The sequence below is a fragment of the Odontomachus brunneus genome, unplaced genomic scaffold (assembly GCF_010583005.1).
Source record: "Odontomachus brunneus isolate Ranch 3 - 2012 unplaced genomic scaffold, Obru_v1 Obru_scaffold_081, whole genome shotgun sequence".
NCBI lineage: Eukaryota > Metazoa > Arthropoda > Insecta > Hymenoptera > Formicidae > Odontomachus > Odontomachus brunneus.
Window position 1 is genome coordinate 735,826 of NW_022639531.1, and position 22,388 is coordinate 758,213.

General features: G+C 38.3%; 1 protein-coding gene across 7 annotated transcripts in view; it reads right to left on the bottom strand.

The window, feature by feature from the left end:
- Positions 1–1,303: 1,303 nt before the first annotated feature.
- LOC116847586 (neurogenic protein mastermind-like) overlaps positions 1,304–22,388 on the bottom strand; it is a 296,566-nt gene continuing 275,481 nt past the window's right edge. For 5 of the 7 annotated variants that reach the window (XM_032822710.1, XM_032822708.1, XM_032822711.1 and 2 more), the window contains 7 exons: positions 21,686–22,033; positions 13,470–13,653; positions 12,100–12,321; positions 11,624–11,857; positions 10,531–10,833; positions 9,917–10,162; positions 1,304–9,571 (listed from right to left, as the gene is read on the bottom strand). In XM_032822710.1, the coding sequence (XP_032678601.1) occupies positions 9,354–9,571; positions 9,917–10,162; positions 10,531–10,833; positions 11,624–11,857; positions 12,100–12,321; positions 13,470–13,653; positions 21,686–22,033 (1,755 nt within the window). In that variant the 3' untranslated portion in view covers positions 1,304–9,353. The remainder of the gene's footprint in view (positions 9,572–9,916; positions 10,163–10,530; positions 10,834–11,623; positions 11,858–12,099; positions 12,322–13,469; positions 13,654–21,685; positions 22,034–22,388) is intronic. The other 2 variants (XM_032822712.1, XM_032822715.1) reach the window with 2 other exon arrangements.

The following is a 22,388-nucleotide window of genomic DNA, read 5'->3' on the forward strand; positions in this document are numbered from 1 at the left end:
GCGGTTGACGATCTTTATTTTCGTATTCTAATGAATAAAATCGTTTGTCAACTTGTGCTTTTGGTTTGTCCAACTTTCTCGCTCTGTTTAAACTGCCAATTTCCGGCTTCACTCGCTGCTACAGCAGAAGTATAAGAATGCTTGGTCTATGTATGTACGCCATTGTAGCCCAAGCCTAAAGCCTGATTTACAATATGCTCTTTGCGTTCTGTTTTCTGTCTTCTGTTTTTTCCTGGCTTAAAGCTTAAGGTTTGAGTCAGAAAGAGATAAAGAGAAAAAGCAGGAAGCAAAGAACATATTGTAGATCAGACTTTATATCTAATGATATAAATACCGTATCTAACAAGCGTGCGTTTTATTACACACTCGCAACGCCCAAATCACTCTTCAACTTATTGCATTAATTAAGAAGCCTGGTCTTTGTAGCTGCACTGCTGAATTAGTGCAAAAAGTTAGAGTGAGAAAATGTATAGTTATCTCACTTCAATTTATTGCACTAGTTCAGCAGTGCAACTAAAAAGAACAGACCATAGGTCTGTTTATTTTCGAAGAATCTCTAAATTAGTGCACACTAGTCTAATATATTATAGTGAAAGAAAATATATTTGTTTCACTTTAACTTACTACAATAGTTTAGAAATTCTTTGAAAATGAACAGATCTAATGTACTTACGCAATAATAACCCGGGAAAAAAAAGTTCAGATAAAAGCCAGATATGGATTTTGTCAAGATCTGATCAGATATAATCAGATATCATTCAGATCTGTCCATATATAATTGTATATATAATTATACATGAACAGATCTGAATCATATCTGAATGATATCTGATTATATCTGATCAGATCTTGACAAAATCTATATCTGGCTTTTATCTGAACTTTTCCCGGGAATATAATTTAGAATATAATTAAGAACACAGTAATAATAAATAATAACAATTAATAATATAATTACTGGACAAACCCGTCAAAATAATGAATCATTACTAATGATTCTCAATTCTGATAATTTGATGAGCTCCCAACTTCATTGTGCCTAAACTATTTTGCAATTCACTGTAAACGCAAATATATGCACAAATTATTTTGGTAAAAATATTTCAATACAAATCTTAATAATATAAATATCTTTTAATGTTTCTATCGCAAAACACATTGGTTCAAAAGTACTTAAGTTACTTCTAAGTTGTTTGTTTTACAGGGACGTTACTCGGTTTTACAGCAGATTTTTATATATTTGGAGAATTTATTTACCTTTAGATGGATTTGGAATAAGGTATAAATGAATTTGCACGCTGGATAATGCATATAAATTTGTTTATTATTATCTGTATAATATATTTGAAACAATATCATTCTACAACATTGCATAAAAATATACAAAGACATGAAAAAATGTCTTGACTCTCGTTCGGTAAAACATGTTCATGAATAATTGTCTAGTGTTGCATCGCTATCATACTTGCGTATGATCGAAACCAAGCTGATTCGATATGTCAGTTGTAATTTGCAGTTCGATCGATGTCGAATAGCGGGTAAAAATACTGAGATGAGAATTACAAAATAAGGCGTAAATATGCGATGAACATTTCAGATTTAGCCGCGGGTGAACGCACTGTTTTAAAAATTGGCGCGTAGCTCTTATAAAAAGACAGAGACTAAAAATAGAGACAGAGCTAAAAATAGAACATATCTAAAGCATGATTTCATATTTTTGTCAAACAAATCAAACGAACATCTGGTCATAAATATGGAACAGCTTCAATTTATTATAGAAAATATTTAAATCACTAGTCGGCGATTCAAATACTTCAAGAAAGATCTAAATCAAATCACAAACTTTCTTTCAATTTACTCATTCGTTAGATTTGTCTATTTAATTTCTCAAATTAAATCTGCACAAATTTCTTAAATACACCATCTTATGCTATTTTCGTAAAATTTAGTATTCGTATAATTCAGTATAAAATTTCATTTTGTCTTTTTAATGTAAAGACGCTTCATATTTTTGACCAATACTTGCATATGCGCTCGCAAATTAGACACGTTGAAAAAGCGACTTTCTAATTTCCGAAATAAATTGAACATTTATACAGATCGCGACACTGAATCAGATTTCCCGTACATCTTTCATGCAACCAAAGAAAATCACCCCTACAAAATTTTTCGCTTAGAATGATCTGCGCAAGGAGCGCAAATTCAACTATTGGGTCATTGGAAACTGTAATAATAATGGTTAGGCGAGGGAGTGTACTTTGACTGCATCATAAACATGTTTAGAGAGTACGTAGTAGGCTAGAAATAAAACCCGTCTTAATGATAACGAAGGATCCATTCCGCGTGTTGTGTAAATTTTTAATTCAGAGAAGATTTTGCGGCACTCCCATTCGAACGTAATTTCTATTTTATCTTTTTTTTTTTGAGATCATCGGCCGAAGGATAACAACCGTAATCATAATATTCATAATAATAATAGGGGAATAAGTAATAATATATAATGAGACAAAAATAATAAACTAATGATACTAATGTAATATGATACTTAATTGTTACATAGTAACTAATAGTAATAAAAATAACTATTCATAAAGTATCCTTTACCAGGAAAGATATACCTATAACTTATGTACACGCTGCCCGATCGTACGATCCACACACTCTCTCTCTCTTTCTCTCTCTCTTCCTCGTCTCATCTTTAAATTACGTATCGTTACGATAATTTACTACTACTCGCCACGGTAGAGCAACATAAATAATAATGCAACACTGTTATTTACAGACAATTCGTTCTCTCCCTCCTCCTTCCATTCTCATTCTTTCTTATTGCTGCCTCGCTCAATCGCGCGCCCACCTGATTTGACGGATCGGACCGGACGATCACCGATGCACCCCGATCAATCGCAAACACGAGGATCAGTCGCGCTTCCCGTGACGCGCTCCCCGTTAACCCTCCTCCTCTCTGACGAGATTACAAAAAGATCTGTATTCCCCTCGTGTGAGAGTGAAAGAGAACGATCGACAAGTCGCGAATAAATAGTCACCTAGGGAATCGGAGAAAGGGTTAAGCCGGTCGATGCACAATGTCCCGCTATTTCTCGCGACGAGAATCATATTCTGTTCCTGACTGGGCATGCTTTTTCCACATTCTTATTTCTTCTTTTTTTTCTTTTGTTTTTTTACAGTATATGTATATATCACAATCGTCGGACGAGAGTAGCGGTGCATCGCTCTCGCGTCGCGAAGGCAGCTCGGCGAGAGTGGAGCGTGCCGGGACGTGTTCGCTGCGTCCCGCGCTTTTCGCCAAGTCGACGCTGTTCCGCGGTTTCCTGAGATACACGTGGTGTACGCACGGTCTTACGAAGGTAATTTTAGAATTCGGAGCGTCGACTTCTCCGCGAAGCCGCGCGCATCTCGATCCTCCCATGGCGATCCTCTCTCTCTCTCTCTCTCTCTCTCTCTCTCTCTCTCTCTCTCTCTATCTATCTAACTACCTACCTATCTATCTATCTATCTATCTTTGTCTCTCTCGTTTTTCCTCCCGTCTCTTCCTCATTCTCGAAGCAGTGCATCGTTTCGCACGGTACTTCGCGATCCGTGCCAGGCGCCCTACGAGAGCGACCCGCTGGACCAGGAGGACCCGCTGTCCTCCCGATCGCTTCCTCTCGTCGCGGAATGTACTCGAGGAGAGTCCGCGATCGTCGATCGTCGCAACGACACGGAGGAAACCGTCCGGTCGGCTCGCTCGCGGTCTCTATTATACATCTATCTACCGTCTCCTATCTCTTTGCGTGTCCTATGCGTATTTACAATGACAAAGGAAAGGAAAAATCGACGCGTCGTGCGCCATCGTTATCGTCGTCGTGGTTTTCGTAGTAATTCATCTATATAATATTCGCCGAGAAGCGCTCGTTTATTTAATTATTTTTTTTTTCGTTTTGTTCCTTTATAATGTATGAAAACCGTTTCGCGCGTAGAAATACTGATCCCGCTTTTTAAAGTGCCCTCTCCCGTGAGATGGTTAATTGATATTTGAATTGTCTTCCAGCCGACTCAGTCGGTCTAGAAAGCTCATTATCGTCACCTGCTCGAAGTCTGCCGTCGTGGAAAAAGAAGACGCAATATCGTTCTCGTGACGCTCGCGAGAGAGAGATTGTTAACACTCCTCCCCGAGTCTCATCACTTCTTCTTCGTGCAGAGCGTGAGGAAATGTGAATGCGAATTTTGACGCTCGCCGCATCGCTGTGACGCATTTTTACAATAGAGACGCGGCGGGAGAGACAGGACGACGTCGCGACGAGCGTCCTTCTCTCGTACATTATCGCGTCCGTCGTCGCAGACCTCAGTAATTGATAACACGCTTTACAGTGGAGTTTCTTTCGTACGAACGACTGTACATTGGTCGCGCGTACGCGTTCGCGACAGGTCGGGGAGCATCGTCGCGGCGGAGACGTGTGTGTCGATGTCGGCCAGTGGATCGTTGCTCTGCTTGCGCATTGGATCAATGAAAAGCTCGCGCGGCCAGCGCGAGCCGCCGATCGAACGGCCGGCTCGCGCCACGAGTGTCTCTCTACCCAGTTAGCGCTTCCCAGTTACGACTCGCCTCGTCCCCGGCGAAGAAAACGCGCCAATTTGTCGAGTGACGTTCTCGCATCACAACTATTCGATCGTGTTCTCGCGACGTCGTTAAAGAAATATGTTAAATTGGCGCGTTACGGAAAGGACAATCTTACTCGAGACACGCGAACATGGAAATTAACGAAACTCGTCGGACTGAGAAAGTGTCTTAAGGCTTTGGGGCTCGCGCACAACGGTGGAGGAAGGATTGCGAGAAACGGAAGCAGCGAGAGAGAGAAAGAGAGAGCCACTGTAAATCGAACGGGGTCGACACGCGGGGCGGACCCTTATCACGATCGTAATTTCATGAGAAGCCGGAGCGGCGAATTGACATTTTCGGAGTACGCGTTTCCCTCCGACCGTCCCCTCCCTCCCGCCGTCGCCGTCGCCGCCGCCCTTGTAATCCTTATCCCTCATCGCGGCGGATCTCCTACCTCCTTGCTCCCATTCTCAGTCTGCTCGTTTTCTCCCTCACGGTGATATTGATCCTCCTGCCGAGGCCCACCCACGAGCAACGTTAGGCTGCTATTCGACCTAGTGTAAGATCGTAACGCAGACGGAGACGGCTCTTTTCGTTCGTCAACTAGGGCGACGCGTTTTCGAGCAGAAGGAAAAGGAAAGGAAAAAAACAGGCGGAGAAAGAGAAGGCGAGACGAAGAAATTCGGGGGGCACTTTTGCAAAGGAAACTGAGAGAAAACGCGCGATATACCGGTGACTTGGAGCGTTGCTAAAAATCGAAGAAAAAATCTCGCGCAAGACAGGGTGGGGGCGCGGCGAAATTTATCGAGGAAGGCAAAGCGCGTTACGTGGAGAAGTGGCAAACCGACCGCGAGACGCGCGCGTTATTGCGCGGCGGGATAACGCACTGGATAATACGCATTAATTTTAGGACGGATCGATACGACGCGCGATAAGCTGTCGACCGTGGTTTATCGTCGACTCCGGATTTTCCGTGCAGCAAAACCGATCGAATTAATTAATTTTACGCAATCCGGCCGATTGCGTATATTGAACAACGCGACAGTCGCGCGATTAACGACAAAGAGATTCTTTAGCTTGTTATTTTTCTCTCTCTTTTCCCTTCTGAAATATTTCAAACCCAAGTGAGAAGATAAACTCGTAGGAACTCAACGCTTTTTTTATTAGCAACAATTCGAAATTTAACATGGAATTTATACTACATTCGAAATATTCCCGCGTATGCTTTTATACAAACATTACAAACAACACGACATATGTATACGCCCCAACCAAGGTTTATTCTCGAGTAATTAACGCGTCGCAATCTTCGCCACGATTCTACGTCGTATTTCTTCACGATCGACTGTCGACAGTGTAAAAATCAAGGTCCCTACGTTTATGATCCCTGTGTGTATATATTTCAATGCGTGCAAGTCCTACACGAACCACGAGCAACTGTTCGCCGACATTGCAAGCTATTTTCTAACAAGTCGGGGTAACAAACGGGACAAAAGTTTCTTCTTTTTCTCTCTCTAGGCACTGCTATCAACTCCAATACTGTCTGAAAAGAGAAGCAACGATTCACTGTGACAATCGACATCACGCGCTTTGCTCTCTTGGTTGGTCCCTGATGCTCTCTCTATAACAATGTGCATTTCCGCCTGTCCTACCTTTTTCCCTCCTTCGCCGCGAGATCAGTGACCTCTAAAATGCACAATGGCGCGACGCTAACGACGAATTCATATTTGCGATCATCGCTTCCTATTCATTACATCCTAGTCAATCCGAGAAGGCCCGATTCGAAAATAGCGATGCGAGAAAAAAGATATGAAATAAGCATTACAGACGTTAACATATCAGTGATACGCAATATATTCGCACACATAAAGTCTGTCTTCCGTGACAGCGATATTTGTCTCAACAAAAACCAGTTGAGTTAAAAATTTATTATCGTCGTGCCGTTTTGTCGATAATTGCTCAGATTTCATTTTCTAAAAACCGATTGTTTTCTGTGAGTATTCACACGAAATACATCGTCAAAATATATATTCCATTTTCTTTTACTTTTCTTACAAGTAACCTTTTCTAAATGATGACTCTAGGTGATAGCAACCTAACTCTAGGTAATTCGATTTTTTTCATCTTTTGGGGTTTCATTAAGATAATTTATAATTTAGCCAAAAAAATTTTTTAGATCACAAAAAGTATTCTATAACGATACAAGAAGTATTCTTAAGTGATATAAGAAACTATAAAAAATATCTCACAACCATCGCATTTTCGAACATATATCTTCAAACAAAAGTTCAAATAAAAATCGGTTTCAAAAGACATCTAAAACAATGATCTTTGTTTAATCTTGAGATTTTTTTCCGATCACAATAAAGTCACAATAAAGTTATCGGAAACTTTTTCAATAAAATCATAAAATTTTATAATAAAAATTGATTTGTTTTATCGTTCCCTTGCGTTAAAATATATATATATATATATATATATATATATATATATATATATATATATATATATCTTTTTACATACATATAAATATATTTACATATATATCTTTTCTACATAGAATAAAGATATATAATATTTTTTTTTAATGCAAGATATTTTATCATATCATTTCACATGGTTTAAAACAAAATACTTTATATCAGATATAAAATTTTTAATACAAATTTTGAAAAAGAAAATTTGTAATATTTTTTTGCAGGTTTTACTAGAATTATTTTTTCATAAAAATTTTGTCACACAATGACGCATTTTAAATTCAATAATGAATGGCCTTCATTTGTTTTAATAAATTCAGCCGATATTATAAATCAATCGTTTTTTATAGAAGAACTTGATGCCATAAACAGGTATTTTTTGTGCTTTACTGATGTGATTTCTTAATCGACTAAATTCGTGGATTTTGTTTCATGCATCTCAAGATAGACTGTTAATTTCACATTTCCTTTTCACTTTGGCATTTTCAGACCGAATGTTTGATAATTGACATTTTTTAAATTGTAAGTATACCACTAATGGCACGTGTTTGAATATGATATTTTCTAACCATTATTGTTATATCCTCCCTCCTATTATTCTTATAAATTAAATATAAATGTTGATCCGAAAACAGCGATATAAAAAGAAAAAATGCAAATAGTTTCTCTGTTTTATTTACGTTATGTAATGTTTATGACGTTAATATTACGTTAAAATTTTCTTTCGCTGTTTTCGGATCAAGAGTTTGATAATTGACATTTTGTTAATTTTAAGTATACCGTCAACGGCAAGTGTTTAAAATGCGCTACTCCCTAATTGTTATTGTTACACCGCTATTCTTATAAATTAACCATTAAAGTCGATCTTCTAAAATAACGATGTGAAAAGGAAATAGGAAAAACATGTTAATTAAAGAATTCGCGAAAAATATCCGCGAATGTCTTTTGTTTTCGAGTCTATTTTATGACAGCGACGTTTGAAGAATTCGATCATTAGAATATATCCAGCTAAATAATGACCATTCGATACTGATTTTGAGGTGCGTGATTGTGTGAGAATATTTTCACATTCTAAAGAAATAGTTTGACTAAAAAATGCAGACAAGACAAAATTTTCCGTGAAAATATGTATTTAAATTACGGAAATTTTAGTTCAAATTTTAGTTAAATATAAATAAAAAGAAATTAAAGAAGGAGTTTTAATATATAATCTAAAAGTTATATGACTAAATATATGACTTAAAAGTCACACATAAAAACTAATAGAAAAAAGAAAAAAACTAGAAAAAAAAAACAAACGTGCGCTACCAGCATGTAAAACACATGTAAAACACATAGTAATCTCTCACTTCAATCTTATTCCTCTTAAAAATTTTCAATTTTTAAATAGACCATGTTTACTATCAACGTCACATATGTGTGACGTTAATCATTTTTCTTTCTATTTTATTTTTGTATTTCTACATAAATAAATTAAGTTTATTTATATAATTACGTAGAAATAAATTCAATTTAGTCCGTGGATAGAGTTCCCCAAATAAAAAGTGATATATTTTGAAAATGCAACAACTGTTGTCGCAGCACTATCAACAACAAACGCTGGCTACGCAACAAAACAATAAACAGATGTTGTTGCCGATGCGGATCCGCGCAAAACTTTGCAACAAACAATCGGTTTTAGAAAATGATTACCGAACTCGTCTGTCAAGAAATTTGAACGTTTACCGACAAACTGGCGCGAGATAACCAATTTTTTACCGGTAAATAGGTTCAGCTAAGCAAGTATTAATCGTGTTAACCGTTCCACTTATTTTTGTGCTTATTTAACGCGAATGATTCAGCGAATTTTTTGATACTATTTGTACAAAATGCCCGTGTTGTATTACCGACAGTAAAGTAAGGTATGCTATTTTTATATTGCGGTCAGTACATTCACAGTTTTACTTGCAGTTTCATTTTGCTTGGCAAAGTCAACTGGTTTGAATTGAATCAAAGAAAACGCTTTTACTGGAGACATACTTGGACGTATGCGAATAGTTTCCGCGTTTCACTGACGTGCTGCCGTCCGTAACGCTAATTTCACATTTCTTTTTCATATTTCCTTGTATCGTCGTTTCTCAGCCGACTTGGAATGTAACGAAGAGAAATGGAAACTGAAATAAATTAGGATGAACTGGAATCGTCGCGCTTGCGAGCTGTACTTTAGAGCTGCTTGATCTCACTCGCGTTATTGCAAGTCGATATAGACCCACATCCCCGATACGAGCTGACGCGTGGTCTTACAGAATATCGAGATTGAAGCTAGCCGTAGTGTCTAGAGAATTAAGCAGCTCCTGAGCGCTGAAATTCGACGCGTCTCCCGTCGGAAGAGTGTCTAGGAATTCAAGGGTAAAATCAGGGTCCGTAGTAGTGGCCTGTGGTTGCGTGTGCTGTTGCGGCAGACTGCGCACTCCCGGGCTGCCCGCACCATACTGCTGATGCGGATGCAATGGGGAACCTAGACATACGATTCGTAAATTATTATTTCATCATTAGTTTCAAGATATACGGCACGAACTAAGGAGAAGGTCACTTATTGACACAGAGATCTGTGATATTATTCATAATAATAACAGCTTTCATTAGTTTTTTAAATAGATCAGTTAAAGTTTAATTAATTTTGTTTTGTCAAAACGTTTATATGTAAAATGATGTTGTCAAAGAAATTTGAAAATCGAATAACACACATTTGATCTGAAATCAATTATTAATTATTTCGACGTACGTATGTGTGTATCTATTTCTGTTTGACAAAATTTCATGAATATCTCCAATATATTTAAGGTACTTGTGAGTTACTCACCGGTGCCAGTAGCCGAGTTAACGGAAGATGTCTGCGACATTTGCATCTGCAATGACATCTGGTTATTATTCTGCATAGCTAACGTTTGTTGTTGGTGTTGCTGTGACAATAATTGTTGCATCTGCGTGCTGTTGGACATCCCCGATCCGGCAATACCGCCGTTTTGCGAGCGGATTAGCTGCTGCTGATGTTGCATCTGCGCCGCGGTCATTTGCATGCCGCCCGCGCCGCCCATGCCGAAGCCACCTAAAATGAATTACACGATTCGATAAAATTCCGCATACTCCGATCTTGTGTAAATAATTTTTACGAGCAACAGGGTAAACAAATCGACAGAGGCGAGTTTGACCTTTTATGCACTCGATGAATTTTTCAAATACGCTTCCTGAACGCATGTGTTTCCAATAACCAGTGTGTTCAGAAAACAGAATAACACGCGTATGCTCGACGACGACGAAACCACTTCCCTCGAAAGGGAGTCTTTGACTCGCGAGGCTGAATTCCGACTGGCGGAACATCGCGATCACGAGCCGAGCCGGCGAGCGCGACGACAGACAGCGACAAAAGGATCCTCCTCGATCTCTTCCTCTTTCTCTCTTTTTCTTAGCACTCACCTTGGTGACCTTGCTGGTTGAACTGCGATCGCATCTGCGCCTGAAAGCCCTGCTGCTGCATCAGAACGTGTCGCCATTCTTGCTGGCCACCGCGACTCGCGATGCTATTCCCAAGGCCGTCCGGAGGGCCGACGCTGACGTTAGGCGGCCGCTGATTGTTGGTTCTCGGATAGCCTAGCCGCTGGTGCATCTGATGCATACCGCCAATGGCGGCCATTCCACCGCCGCCCATGTACATATTACCGCCGGTTGCGTGTAATGCCTGCTGCTGCTGTTGCGCCAGTTGTGGCCTCATCATCGGACCTGCGAAAAACATTCATATGCCATAATGACGACGCTGCTGCTGAAACCTGCGCATAAATTTCGGGAACTCGCACCGAAATCATGCAACAGTGTGAATGTCTTGGATTTATACATATCGAATATATCGAATTTTTTCTTTTATCCATCGTATCAACATGCATCCGGACGTGTGTATGGAATCTCCTTAAAATTTTCTATCGTGTCACACGGCGTGTCACAAATGATGACCTCAGAGTATATGTTCGGAACACTTTGTACTCTTCGCGGAACTCTTCGCGAAAAATAGCCGCTATCGATACGCTATGGATATACGATAGAGCGTATTCTGTGCAATACAGAATTTTCATGAAACCATCTGTCGCAACTGTCAGCATGTACCATAAACAACGGTCTCAGAGCGCGAGCTAGAAATACCTCGCGAAGCCATACTCTTCGCGAAAGGTAGTCGTCATCGACACGCATCTGAGTGGATAGATGTGTATTCGGTACGAAATTTTCTTGAAATTATCTGACATAATAGTGTCAGGGCGTGACAGCGATAGAGTAAAAAACGCTTCGTACCCTTTGCGAAATTCTTGGTACAAAGTAATCGCCATCAAACATGCACATGACAACAGAGACAAAGTATCCTGCGGAGTAATTCATTTTACCACCTCCACAGAACTCTCTATTGGAAACTGCTAGCGACGATAACGTTTCAATATAAGCAATTAAAAAATATGATAACAAATACATACATAAAAGCAAACACGAATATAAAAATTAATCAAATAAAATAAAAGACGCATACAAATATAGTTATGTTGTATAATGTCTCTAGGCAATCCTGCATTCAATTGATATTCGTCCAATTGACTGTTATCTGGACTGTTTATATATGGAGACTGTGTGGTATGCGATAGATTGTTATAGATACTGATGTTCATCTCGTCGGGATAGTTGTTGGTCTGAATAGTTGTTGGATTTACTGTAGTCTCTACAATCCTCTTCTTTCTTTGCGTGTTCTCCATAGTATTCGTTGAATCTGTACAATGTTAACATTGTAAGTAAGTAATGTGTATAAATGTTCCGTCTACTGTCCAGCAGTGACGATAAAAAGGATTAAAAATTTCCTTTCCAGTGAAGCTTGTACAACATTAACATTGTATTTAAGGCGCGACATTTCGTTTACTGTCCAGCAGTGACGATGACGCATCGGTAAAAATAGTGAAAGAAAATATGATAATAATGAAATATGAAAATTAAATAAAAAAAAAAAACGCGTACTAGGTAGATTTTGAACGGTACTCCCGGGTGTCAGGACTGGTAGTCCTGAGTGTTGTAAAGGTGGGTTATATATGCTGACGTATGATGGCATAGTTATACAATTCGATGGATTGTATGAAAGATTTTGGTCGTAGTTAAATCCAAGGCAGTCAGGGTTTTCAATTGGGATTTCGACTTTTCGTTTCCGTCCTCTTTTCTTTTGTAAAAGTGATTGGAGTATATCTGGCAAAATGTTAAAATTACATTTAATAAGAGTTAGTGAGGAAGATCTAACAATTATCATACCAAACTCGAAGACAGTATGTATAAAACACTTCAAACTGAAAACTGTGTAGGCGTGCAGTCCAGCATCACATGCCGTTCGCTGTAGTCAACAGATTCTTAATAGAAGACACCTGCCTCAAAATTATGCCTTTAAAACTCGTCCTATCCGCGTACTCATTTATTGATATCATTTAATTAATTTCTTAATAATTATTGCGAAGTCTACAAAACGATAGAAGATTCCCTTTAATTTGTTGCATTCGAATATTGGTATGACAATTATTAGATATTCTGTAAAAATATTGGGTTATACCGTTTAGCAGCGATGATAATAACACATCGATATGAACAATTAAAATAGAATAAAATAAGATAAAAATTAAATTGATAACAAAACGAGAATGAATCTGGAGAGAGATAGCTGACAGTTTTGTGTAAATTAAAAAAAAATTTTCGAGTTATAACAGCTAGTATCAGGCGTTATATACTAACAACAACAATAACAATGATTCTAATATCGATTATAATTTGTTTGCTGTTCAGCAGCAACGATAACAATAACGAGGATTTTCAACCTTACGAATCCAATTATAAAATTGAAAATTGAAAACAAATAATCCTACTTATAATATTAAAGCATATATGACTTCTCAGATATATACATTGTAACGTCAACTACCTCATCTCTTCGATTCTTCACTTCTTTACTCTTTTTCCTTAATCTGATGGAATATTAGAAATTGCATTTATATAACCAATATAACATATCTGTAAATATTTGATGTGCAATCCTCGTAAAATATAATATAATATAATATAATATAATATAATATAATATAAATATAAAAGAGACCGTAACTATTTAATATTAAGTAGTGACGATTTATTATTACTTTACATCTTTAACGTATTTGATTATCTTTATCTTTCTTAACTTTTTATTAAGAGTCACGACTTATTACTTGTTTCATTGCAATGATATAAAACAAAACAACGAGTTACGGATGCAGTACACGGTTCAACGAGTGCGCACAGTACAATGACCGTTCGGTGCGCGCACTCACTGAACAGTCTCCGTACTGACTGAGATGTTCTGCGTAACTTACCAGACGGCGGCATAGGTTGCTGCGTAACTCTACGCATGGGTCCGGTATTAGCAAACCTCGCTTGCTGCCCCATTCCGATACTGGCGTGCATCATTTGCGCCTGGGCCGCTGCCTTGTATTCGGGTGGTGGCGGCCGCACAGCCCCCATTCCTGCCATGTGTTGTTGCTGTTGCTGTTGCATAACCTATAATCACAAGCGCGAAAGATACCAAGATTAGGAACAAACAAATGTGACAACGCGGAAAAGATATTGTACATTGAAAGACATGCCGTAAAATCTACTTTTACATCGACTCTGGACTTACTTCTTTCCTTCGCAAGACTGGTAACGGGACTTAGCTGATGAAAGCCCAATAAACTGATAGAAATATTACATTACATCAATGTTATGATTTCTCATTTAACAATGTAACTGTCTTATATACAACATGTACATACCAAATTACATTGTCATGTATATATTGCACTTACATTGCTAAGTGGGAGGTGATAACATTGAGTACATTGAATAACATTGATGTAATATTAATGTTAATTGGTGTTTACTAGAAGATTATTGTTAGAGGATCAAAATCTTTCATAGACACAATCCTTCAAGTCGATGCTGTTCAGAGATGTATTCATAGTATATGGAGTATTTCTTATAATTGAAAAAATGTACTAAATAATATTTTTTTTTAATTTATAATAGAGGCAACTTTCTTCTATGTTTTTTGCCCGCAACAATCCTGTAAAGCACATATTTCCTTTATTTCCGCTATTTTTGTCATGACAAATATGTAAACAAAGTACGTGAATGACGTATCTCTTGGGCCAACTAGACCCGGTTCCACCTATAGAAAGGTCAAATAACATTTCCCTGTCATTAGAATCGTCAGATGAGTGAACCTAACTTCTCAGACGATTCCTTTTCAGCAACGGACATCAGATTCTAAATAGCTTATCATTCTTCTATCGATTAGTATGCGATTCATTGCTAGTCACGAGGAGCCCAAAATGGACGAAGGGAGGATTACGAAACTTGGCGATCCACTCGTGGAGGATTTCTACAAAAGAGTCGATTCGATACTTGTTGGAGAGTAGCGATGATCGCGATGATGATCCTCTCGCATCCGGGAGTCGATCGGTTAGCATGCGTGAAATCGTTATATGCCGATTTTAAGGTCGGTTCGCCACGATACTCTCTGCTCCCGCGACGGAGGAGTCTCGAGAGAGCAGAAGGGCGTTGCTCGCCTAATCGCAGGTTGTTGCTCGGTCGAGAGTGGAAAGAGAGACGCCGGCGCGACGATGGCGAGGAGAGGAGGCAAGCGGGTGGGCGGGCGAGACGAGAGAGCGAAAGGGTGAACGTATCCGACGGCGACGAGGAAAGCGACGGCGATCGCCGCATCGGCTTCCTGCGGCGGTCGCTGTTGTTTCCATTGTCGTCCTCTCCCTCGCGGAGAGACTTTCCACGCGTCCGCGTAACACCAGGAAGTGGGAAATGCAATCGCGCTTTGCTCTCTTGTGCAACTATGCCCGAAATGTTTGCGCCGCGATCCTGGTGAGCGAGACAAAATAATGTAACGGTCCCAATTATAGATCGAGGTCCGAATCAAACTTGTCTCGCACACATCAATGTGTTTAGAAAGTAGACGTTATAATGGAAACATAGAAAACGTTCATTTATATTCTATAGTTCTTTTACCACTTTGTGTTCTAAGGTTACTTCTACAAACATTATTATTCAAGATTTGTAAATGTAATATTTTAGAATTAAAAAAGCACCGTGAAAAAGCTAAAGAATATTTTCATCATTCAAGAGAATTTTTTTATAATTTAATCATTTATTCATCATTTGCATAGTAAAAAATTTTGTGTTAAATTTAACATATTTTGCAAGTCCCAATTTATTTATTTTTTATATTAGTTTAACAAAGACAAATATGTAAACAAATAACACAAAATATGTCAAAAGTTAATACAAAAATATAATACTTGGACACTGTTGTGTTTTAACTTAGAAATGGTGAATATATTTCGCGCAGTATAGTCAAAATAACACGACAATATTATTAAATTAACACACGGAATATTAAAATTTTAACACAAAAATTTCTTTACACGGATCGATTTCAACACAAATATAAATTGTTTTTTACTATATTTTATACCGACTTTTTAGATTTATGGAATTGTTAGTAAGTTGTGCTACATATACCATTCTATATAAACCAAAACAATGTGTATATGGATATTATTAATATAAAATTGTTAATATAAAATTTCGTATCGTATAATTTATTATCGGGACGCGAAATATAATTTGCTAACTCATAATTGGAATTTACGCATAAACGTTATCTCTTCTTTATTTAAAATTAATTAACTTAAAGTCTAATAATTTTGCTTCAGAATTATGACATTTGTTGCGTTGTTATTAACAATATTGTTACAGTGGTAATAAGTCCCTTTCGATCGGCAAATTTCTTGTAAATGAATGAAAGTTACTCTGACTTTAAATGATCCATAATTAAGATCGTTACCTTAATTCGCGTGTTGTATATATATGGAATGTATAGCGATGTACGCGTCTGCTGAATGTACTAAGGCTTCATCTACAATATGCGGAGTAAACTTGGAGTAAGAAGTGAAAGTAGGAGTAAGAAATAAAAATAATTTATTTCGTTTATGCGCCTATATTCCAGTTTCCATACGCAGTAAGTCTTCCCGAATCAAAATTTTGATCCTTTCAGTCTTACTATTTCATTCAACACTTATTTGACACTAAAGAATGTAAAAATTTCGGACATCATCAGAGTCAAACGAGTAAATTATGTCATTAGAATTAAACCCACTTTGCTAACTTAATTCTTATTGCATTGTAAAATCCAAAATTTCGACTCGGGTTTCTATTAAGTAAATACTTCCTATAAGGGAAGTTTAGATTTATAAGTGAACTAAATTAGTTTTATTCCTTACTCCTACTTACTTTCGTGCTTACTCCACGTATTATAGATAAAGCTTAATAGATCATTAGTTAGCAACGAGCAACATCGTCTGGAGAGAGAGAGAGAGAGAGAGAGAGAGAGAGAGAGAGAGAGAGAGAGAAGTATAGCTGAATAATAAGGCAAACTTGATGTAGTTGTTATTGCGGCATACAAATTTTCAGAATTTTTCAAGCAGACAAGGAAAAGTAAGGAATTTAATTTTGATAGCCGATTACATTAATTTTGCTAATGTAATGAGAATATAGTATAAATTAAAATAATATAAATTAAATATAGTATAAATTTCCCCGGCGGTGTTACGGAATCGAATAACTTCTTGGAACTCGTGGGCGACGATCGAAACGGCATTGCGCGATGATGCTCCTGCCATTCCGTGCACGTTAACTATCCTAATAGATCGGAATGGATACGAGCATGGTGCGGAGCCGATCATCCCGTCAATTCCTATATCATCGTGAATAAGCGCGAATCAAGATTGAGTCTATAGTCGTGTAGATGTTCGAATTCACTGAGAAACCTAAGGAATTTTAAAAAGATTACTGGCACATTGAATGTGTGTCCTCGTTTTTAAATGTACGATTGTACATTTAACGTACAATCACAAAAGAAATTAAAGCTTGTAAGAGCCAACAAAATCATGGTCATATAAATATAATATAAAAAAGGAATTGTTGCAAGGTAGTATTTCCCTGTAATCCCATACTCTAAGCGAGAAAACTTTTACTCGAAAAGTATTCCTCTTCTAGTGAAGTGGACTATTAGTCGGAAATCTAGTAGATATTATTCTAATTTTTTTATTCAAGAGGGATATATTTGCTTGAAGCAGAATCTCCGCTCACGCGAAATACGAGAGATACAATTTATACTGTACAAAATTCTTCTAATTTTATATATAACTTTAGAACTTTAGAACTTTTAACATTTTTTTATTTTAACCAACAAACCAATTTTTAAAATATTGAAACACAAGAAAACATTCTTAACGTTTTTCTTAAAAACATGTGCTTTGTTTTCATTATAGCTTTTTTCAATCTCATTAATACTGCAATTTTAGACAAAATCGTAAAACTAGTAACTTGTTCTCGTAAAACTCATAAGAACTTATCAGTAGACTTATCTGCAATTCTATGCGGACCGTATATCATACGATAATTCGTAAATCTACGATTTCTCGTAAATCTTACAATTAACTAAAAGTTGTCAATAAAATTACGATTTGTGAATTTTATCAACATTACGATTGATTCGTAAGCTACGACTTTACGATTTACTCGTATATTTGCTTAGAATTGTAGCATAAATCGCAAAAATATTAATATATTCCTTGGTGTTTTCTACATCGATTAAAAAAGATACATTGAATTTTTATTCTTTTTACGGAAATTACGAGCGAATAAAAATGCAGGGGATAAAATTTAGCTATGTTTAAGGTTCACGTAACTTTTTTATGTTTAGAGTTTAGAGTTTAGAGTTCTAGGGTTAAGAATATTGTGTTCAAAATATTCTCCTTTAGGTTTTAGAGAAATCCTCTCTTGGAGCTATATATAAGAATATATAAGAATAAAATCCTTTAGAATCTAGAGATTTTTGTTAAGAATGAGATTATATTTTTTGGATAAATACTGAATTCATTTGTTAGGCAAAAACATCAAAATATCTTTTAATCGATATTTTTAAACTTCTTCAGTAATATAAATATGTCCATACTATATGTCAATCTTGATAAAAGTTATTAGAAAATTTTGCTGATCTGATAGAAACGTCAAATTGTCACTTTTTACGTTTCTACTTTTCATCAGATATCGATACAAGACGATCATATTAATATCGATTCTATACAGGTCTGTCATAATTTATTCATATACAGAGTGTAAAGTTAAAAGTATTAGAAGGTTATTATGAGCTGATAATTAGAAATTTAAGCTTTTGAATTTACCTTAACGATTCCACGTAGAAAAAACTTCATCAAATGATGTTACTCTCGATATCAAATGTGGTTGATAAAAAACACAACTTTCATATTTCACTTAGTTTTAGAAATAACAGAATACTAGCAATACTTTTAACTTTATATCCTATATTTCGCACAATTGATCGCGGAATTCGATTGAAAGTCCGCCATCGGTGGATATTCTGCGCAAAAACATTGGGTATCGCACTCTCCGATAATGTATACCGTTTTCTCGTTTGTCGCCCGGAGCCGTCCCTGGAAGAGCGGATGACTAACCAATTGCGTGAAACGTACAATTAGTAAGTGGAGCACGAGCGTCGTCGTCGTCGTCGTCGTCTTCTTTGCTACCTTAGAATTATGAAGATAATGATCGCGCTGCGACTGAGTCAGCCGCCAATAAGCGGTCCGCAAACGCGATGAGGAGATCTAGGCGAGCGTAGTCGCGCGCGCGCGCCTCGTCAAATGTGGCTACGCGTGTGCCACGCAATTTCGCGTCGTTAAATCAACTTCCCGGCGACGCGTTTAATCGCGCGCGACGATTCCACCATTATCGCTTTCGACGCGAGCGACGGAACGAGCCGCGATGGAGGTATCGATACCGACGACGATTTTATTGTTAATTTAATCAGTGACTTTTGCAGATTTAATTACGGACGCAAGTGGAACAATCTCGAAAAATTGTCGCGACAAAGGCGACATTCCGATGAATTTTCATTGAAAAAAGAAACAAAAATGTTCTTGTATACTGCCAGAGAATCCCCAGGTGAAAGAAACTGATGTATCTTGTTTAATTTAATTAGCGACTCTTGCATTTCTAATTGCAGGGGCAAGTAGTGAAACCTCGATAGCAAACATTGACGATTTCGGAAAATCAAGAAATTACATGAAGACGATGTTCCGCCGAATTTTCAAAGAAAAAAAAAAACAAATCGTCTTGAATCTCGCAAGAATCCTGAATGAGAGAAAGTATGCTCGGTCTGATGTGTTCTGATAAAACCATCTTTTATCTTGTCAGAAGATCCCCAAATGAAAGAAATTGCTCTTGATTTGATGTATCCTGTTAATTTAATAAATGACTCTTGCATGTCTAATTGCAGACGCAAATAATAAAACCTCGATTGCAAATATCGATGACAGGATTTCGAAAATTGGAAAATTACATCAAGGATTTCATTGAATTTTCATTGAAAAAAAAAGAAGATTTCAGATCCTGTCAGAAGGTCCGAAAGAAAAGGAAACGGCTTAATTTAATCAGTGGCTTTTGCAGATCTAATTACAGACGCAGGTAACCCGCTTTGAGAATATCGAGGACGGAATTTCGGAAAATTAGGAAATTACACGACGTTCCATCGAATGCTCGTTGAAAAAGAAGGAAATCTCGAATCCTACCAGAAGATCCCTAAACGAAAGGAAGCACGCTCGGTCTGATGTATCCTGTATACGTGCGGAGATCGTTAGATTAGATGCTACTTATTCAATACACCCCGTCTGCGAGATAAGCGAGCTGAATACATTTAGCGTTATCATGAGGAACCGCCGCGGCGGCAGTTGCATGTGAGATGCACATCGCGATTCAACGGGTCGATTAAGCCGCGAGAAAAGCCGGCCGGTGATAAAGAGGCATGTATCGACGACGCTTAATCTCGCGTGAAGCGTAAGTAATCGTCGAGGACACTAATTCACACTGATATCTTGGCCTCGCCAATATTATCCGGGCTCCTGCAGGTAACTCTAGCGTCGCGCAAAAACTTTTCGCCTCATTGTTTCCCTCCCTCCCCTCCTCTCTCTCTCTCTCTCTCTCTCTCTCTCTCTCTGACGCTATCTTTCTCTCTCGCTCGCCGTCTCCGAGGAAGCTCGCGCCGCGCTATTTGTCCTATTTGTGTCGCTTCTTTCAACGCGGCGGGACAGAAGTTGCAAAAGACCTAGTGATACCTGTTGCATACGAACGTCGCGGGCGCAGCACTCTCTCCTTTCTCCTTCTTTCTCTCTCTTTCTCTCTCTCCCGCTCGGATACGAGCTTAATGTCTTGGATAATGTGCCACCGGGGGGGTATCGCGCGGCAATCTCGCGATGAAGCTTACAGAAGCAATCGCCACGCTGGAAGTTGCACACGGAACGATACCGTTTATCGGAGTAACGATGGAAACGCGCTCAGTCGTCGCGGTCGTCGAATGGAGCGAGCGATTCTCGAGAACGCGAACGATGTCAGCGCGAGGTGTGAAAAAGTGTGATTGTAGGACTCGCTGATTCGAGTAATATAAGAATAAAGAACAATAAGAGCCAGTTGCGGATCTAATGTGAATAAGGTTTCGACTATGTATAACATGATCATCTTTAGCCGAAATTAATACAAATTGCAGATGATTTTGTTATGAGCAACAGAGTAAATCGTATAACGTAATTATATCTTTCAAACTAATAAACACCGCAAACAACTGTTTTTCTCTGGTATGTTCCTTCAAGTAATAAAAATCGGGACGGTAAGAAGAACATGTCTCATTAAAAAAAGATTTTTTACCATACCATATGTTAATCATATTTCCGGATAAAACTTATGAGCAACAGAATAGATCGTAACTTTGTTGTGAGCAACAGAGTAGATCGTATAACGTAATTATATCTTTCAAACAACTAATAAACACCGCAAACAACTGTTTTTCTCTGGTATGTTCCTTCAAGTAATAAAAATCGAGACGATAAAAATAACATGTCTCATTAAAAAAAGATTTTTTACCATACCATATGTTAATCATATTTCCGGATAAAACTTATTTTCCATAGCTAATGAATATGATTGTTCGCATAGAATAAAAAACAAAGTCAATGCGTACATGTACATAAAGAATTCATCAAAAAACCAAAAACTAATTTACAAGATCAATTGTCTTGATTGTATTTGATGTAAAACATACAGACAACTTAATTCATAGGACATCCGAAAAATGTTGACAGCCATAGTGTGCATATGGTTAGGTTAGGTTAAGTCAAACTGAAGAAAAAATTCTTCTACCATTTTTCAAACGACCACGTGAAATTCCGAGATATTAATGAAAAAAGATTGATGAACCAGTGCGTGTCTCTTATTGCCCTTTATTTTTATGTAGCGTTGTATTATAATCTACACGTTTTAAGACTGAACTTCTGGCTATTGAATCGCTACATGTCGCGTAGATGTGACGAGAAAGACGCCTTTGGCAAAATTATTCAATCGCGAGAAGAAAGCATTCTTTCATCGAAAACGTAAACTCTGAAAGGAACGCGAAGACAAGGTCGCTTACCTGTTGCGCGCGTATCTGCTGTAGCTGCTGTTGTTGTTGTAAGATCTTCGCGTGCTGATGCTGATCGACCTGGCCAGTCGGCACCTGCTGCGGATGGCCGCGCGCCCCCGCTGCAGCTCCAGGTTGCGGCACCCCGCTGGCGGCGGCGGCGGCCGCCCTCTGCCTCAGACTTTGCTGAGTGAAGTTGATGGTCTGGGACTGTGAGACCGAGCAATAGGTGTCAGACTGACTGCCCGGACCGGGCTGATTGGGCGTCTGTTGCTGATTGAAGAACATGCCCTGCTGCGCGGCGACAGACACACCCGGCTTCAGGTCACCCGTGAGCTGCATGTGCTGACCGGCGGACACCTGCGACAGTAAACAAACAGGTCGTGTTGCAGTTGCCTCGTTCGTTCTGCAGTGCGCGAATACGAGCGTAACGAAAATTGTGGCCGAAGACAGCTCGTTTATTCTGAATAAAAGTCGGGGGACGAGAGAAGTTATATCGAACTCTCTCATACATCACGAAGACCTATTTACTATTTCTGCGACAGCCATTTATCTGCTTTCTCATCGCGGCAATTCCCCTTGCCGGAGAGGCAAGTCCGAACTGTCGATAGTCGCGTAGAAAAAGACTCGCGCAGAATTGAGATGTTCTCTCTCTCTCTCTCTCTCTCTCTCTCTCTCTCTCTCTCTCTCTCTCTCTCTCTCTCTCGATCTATCT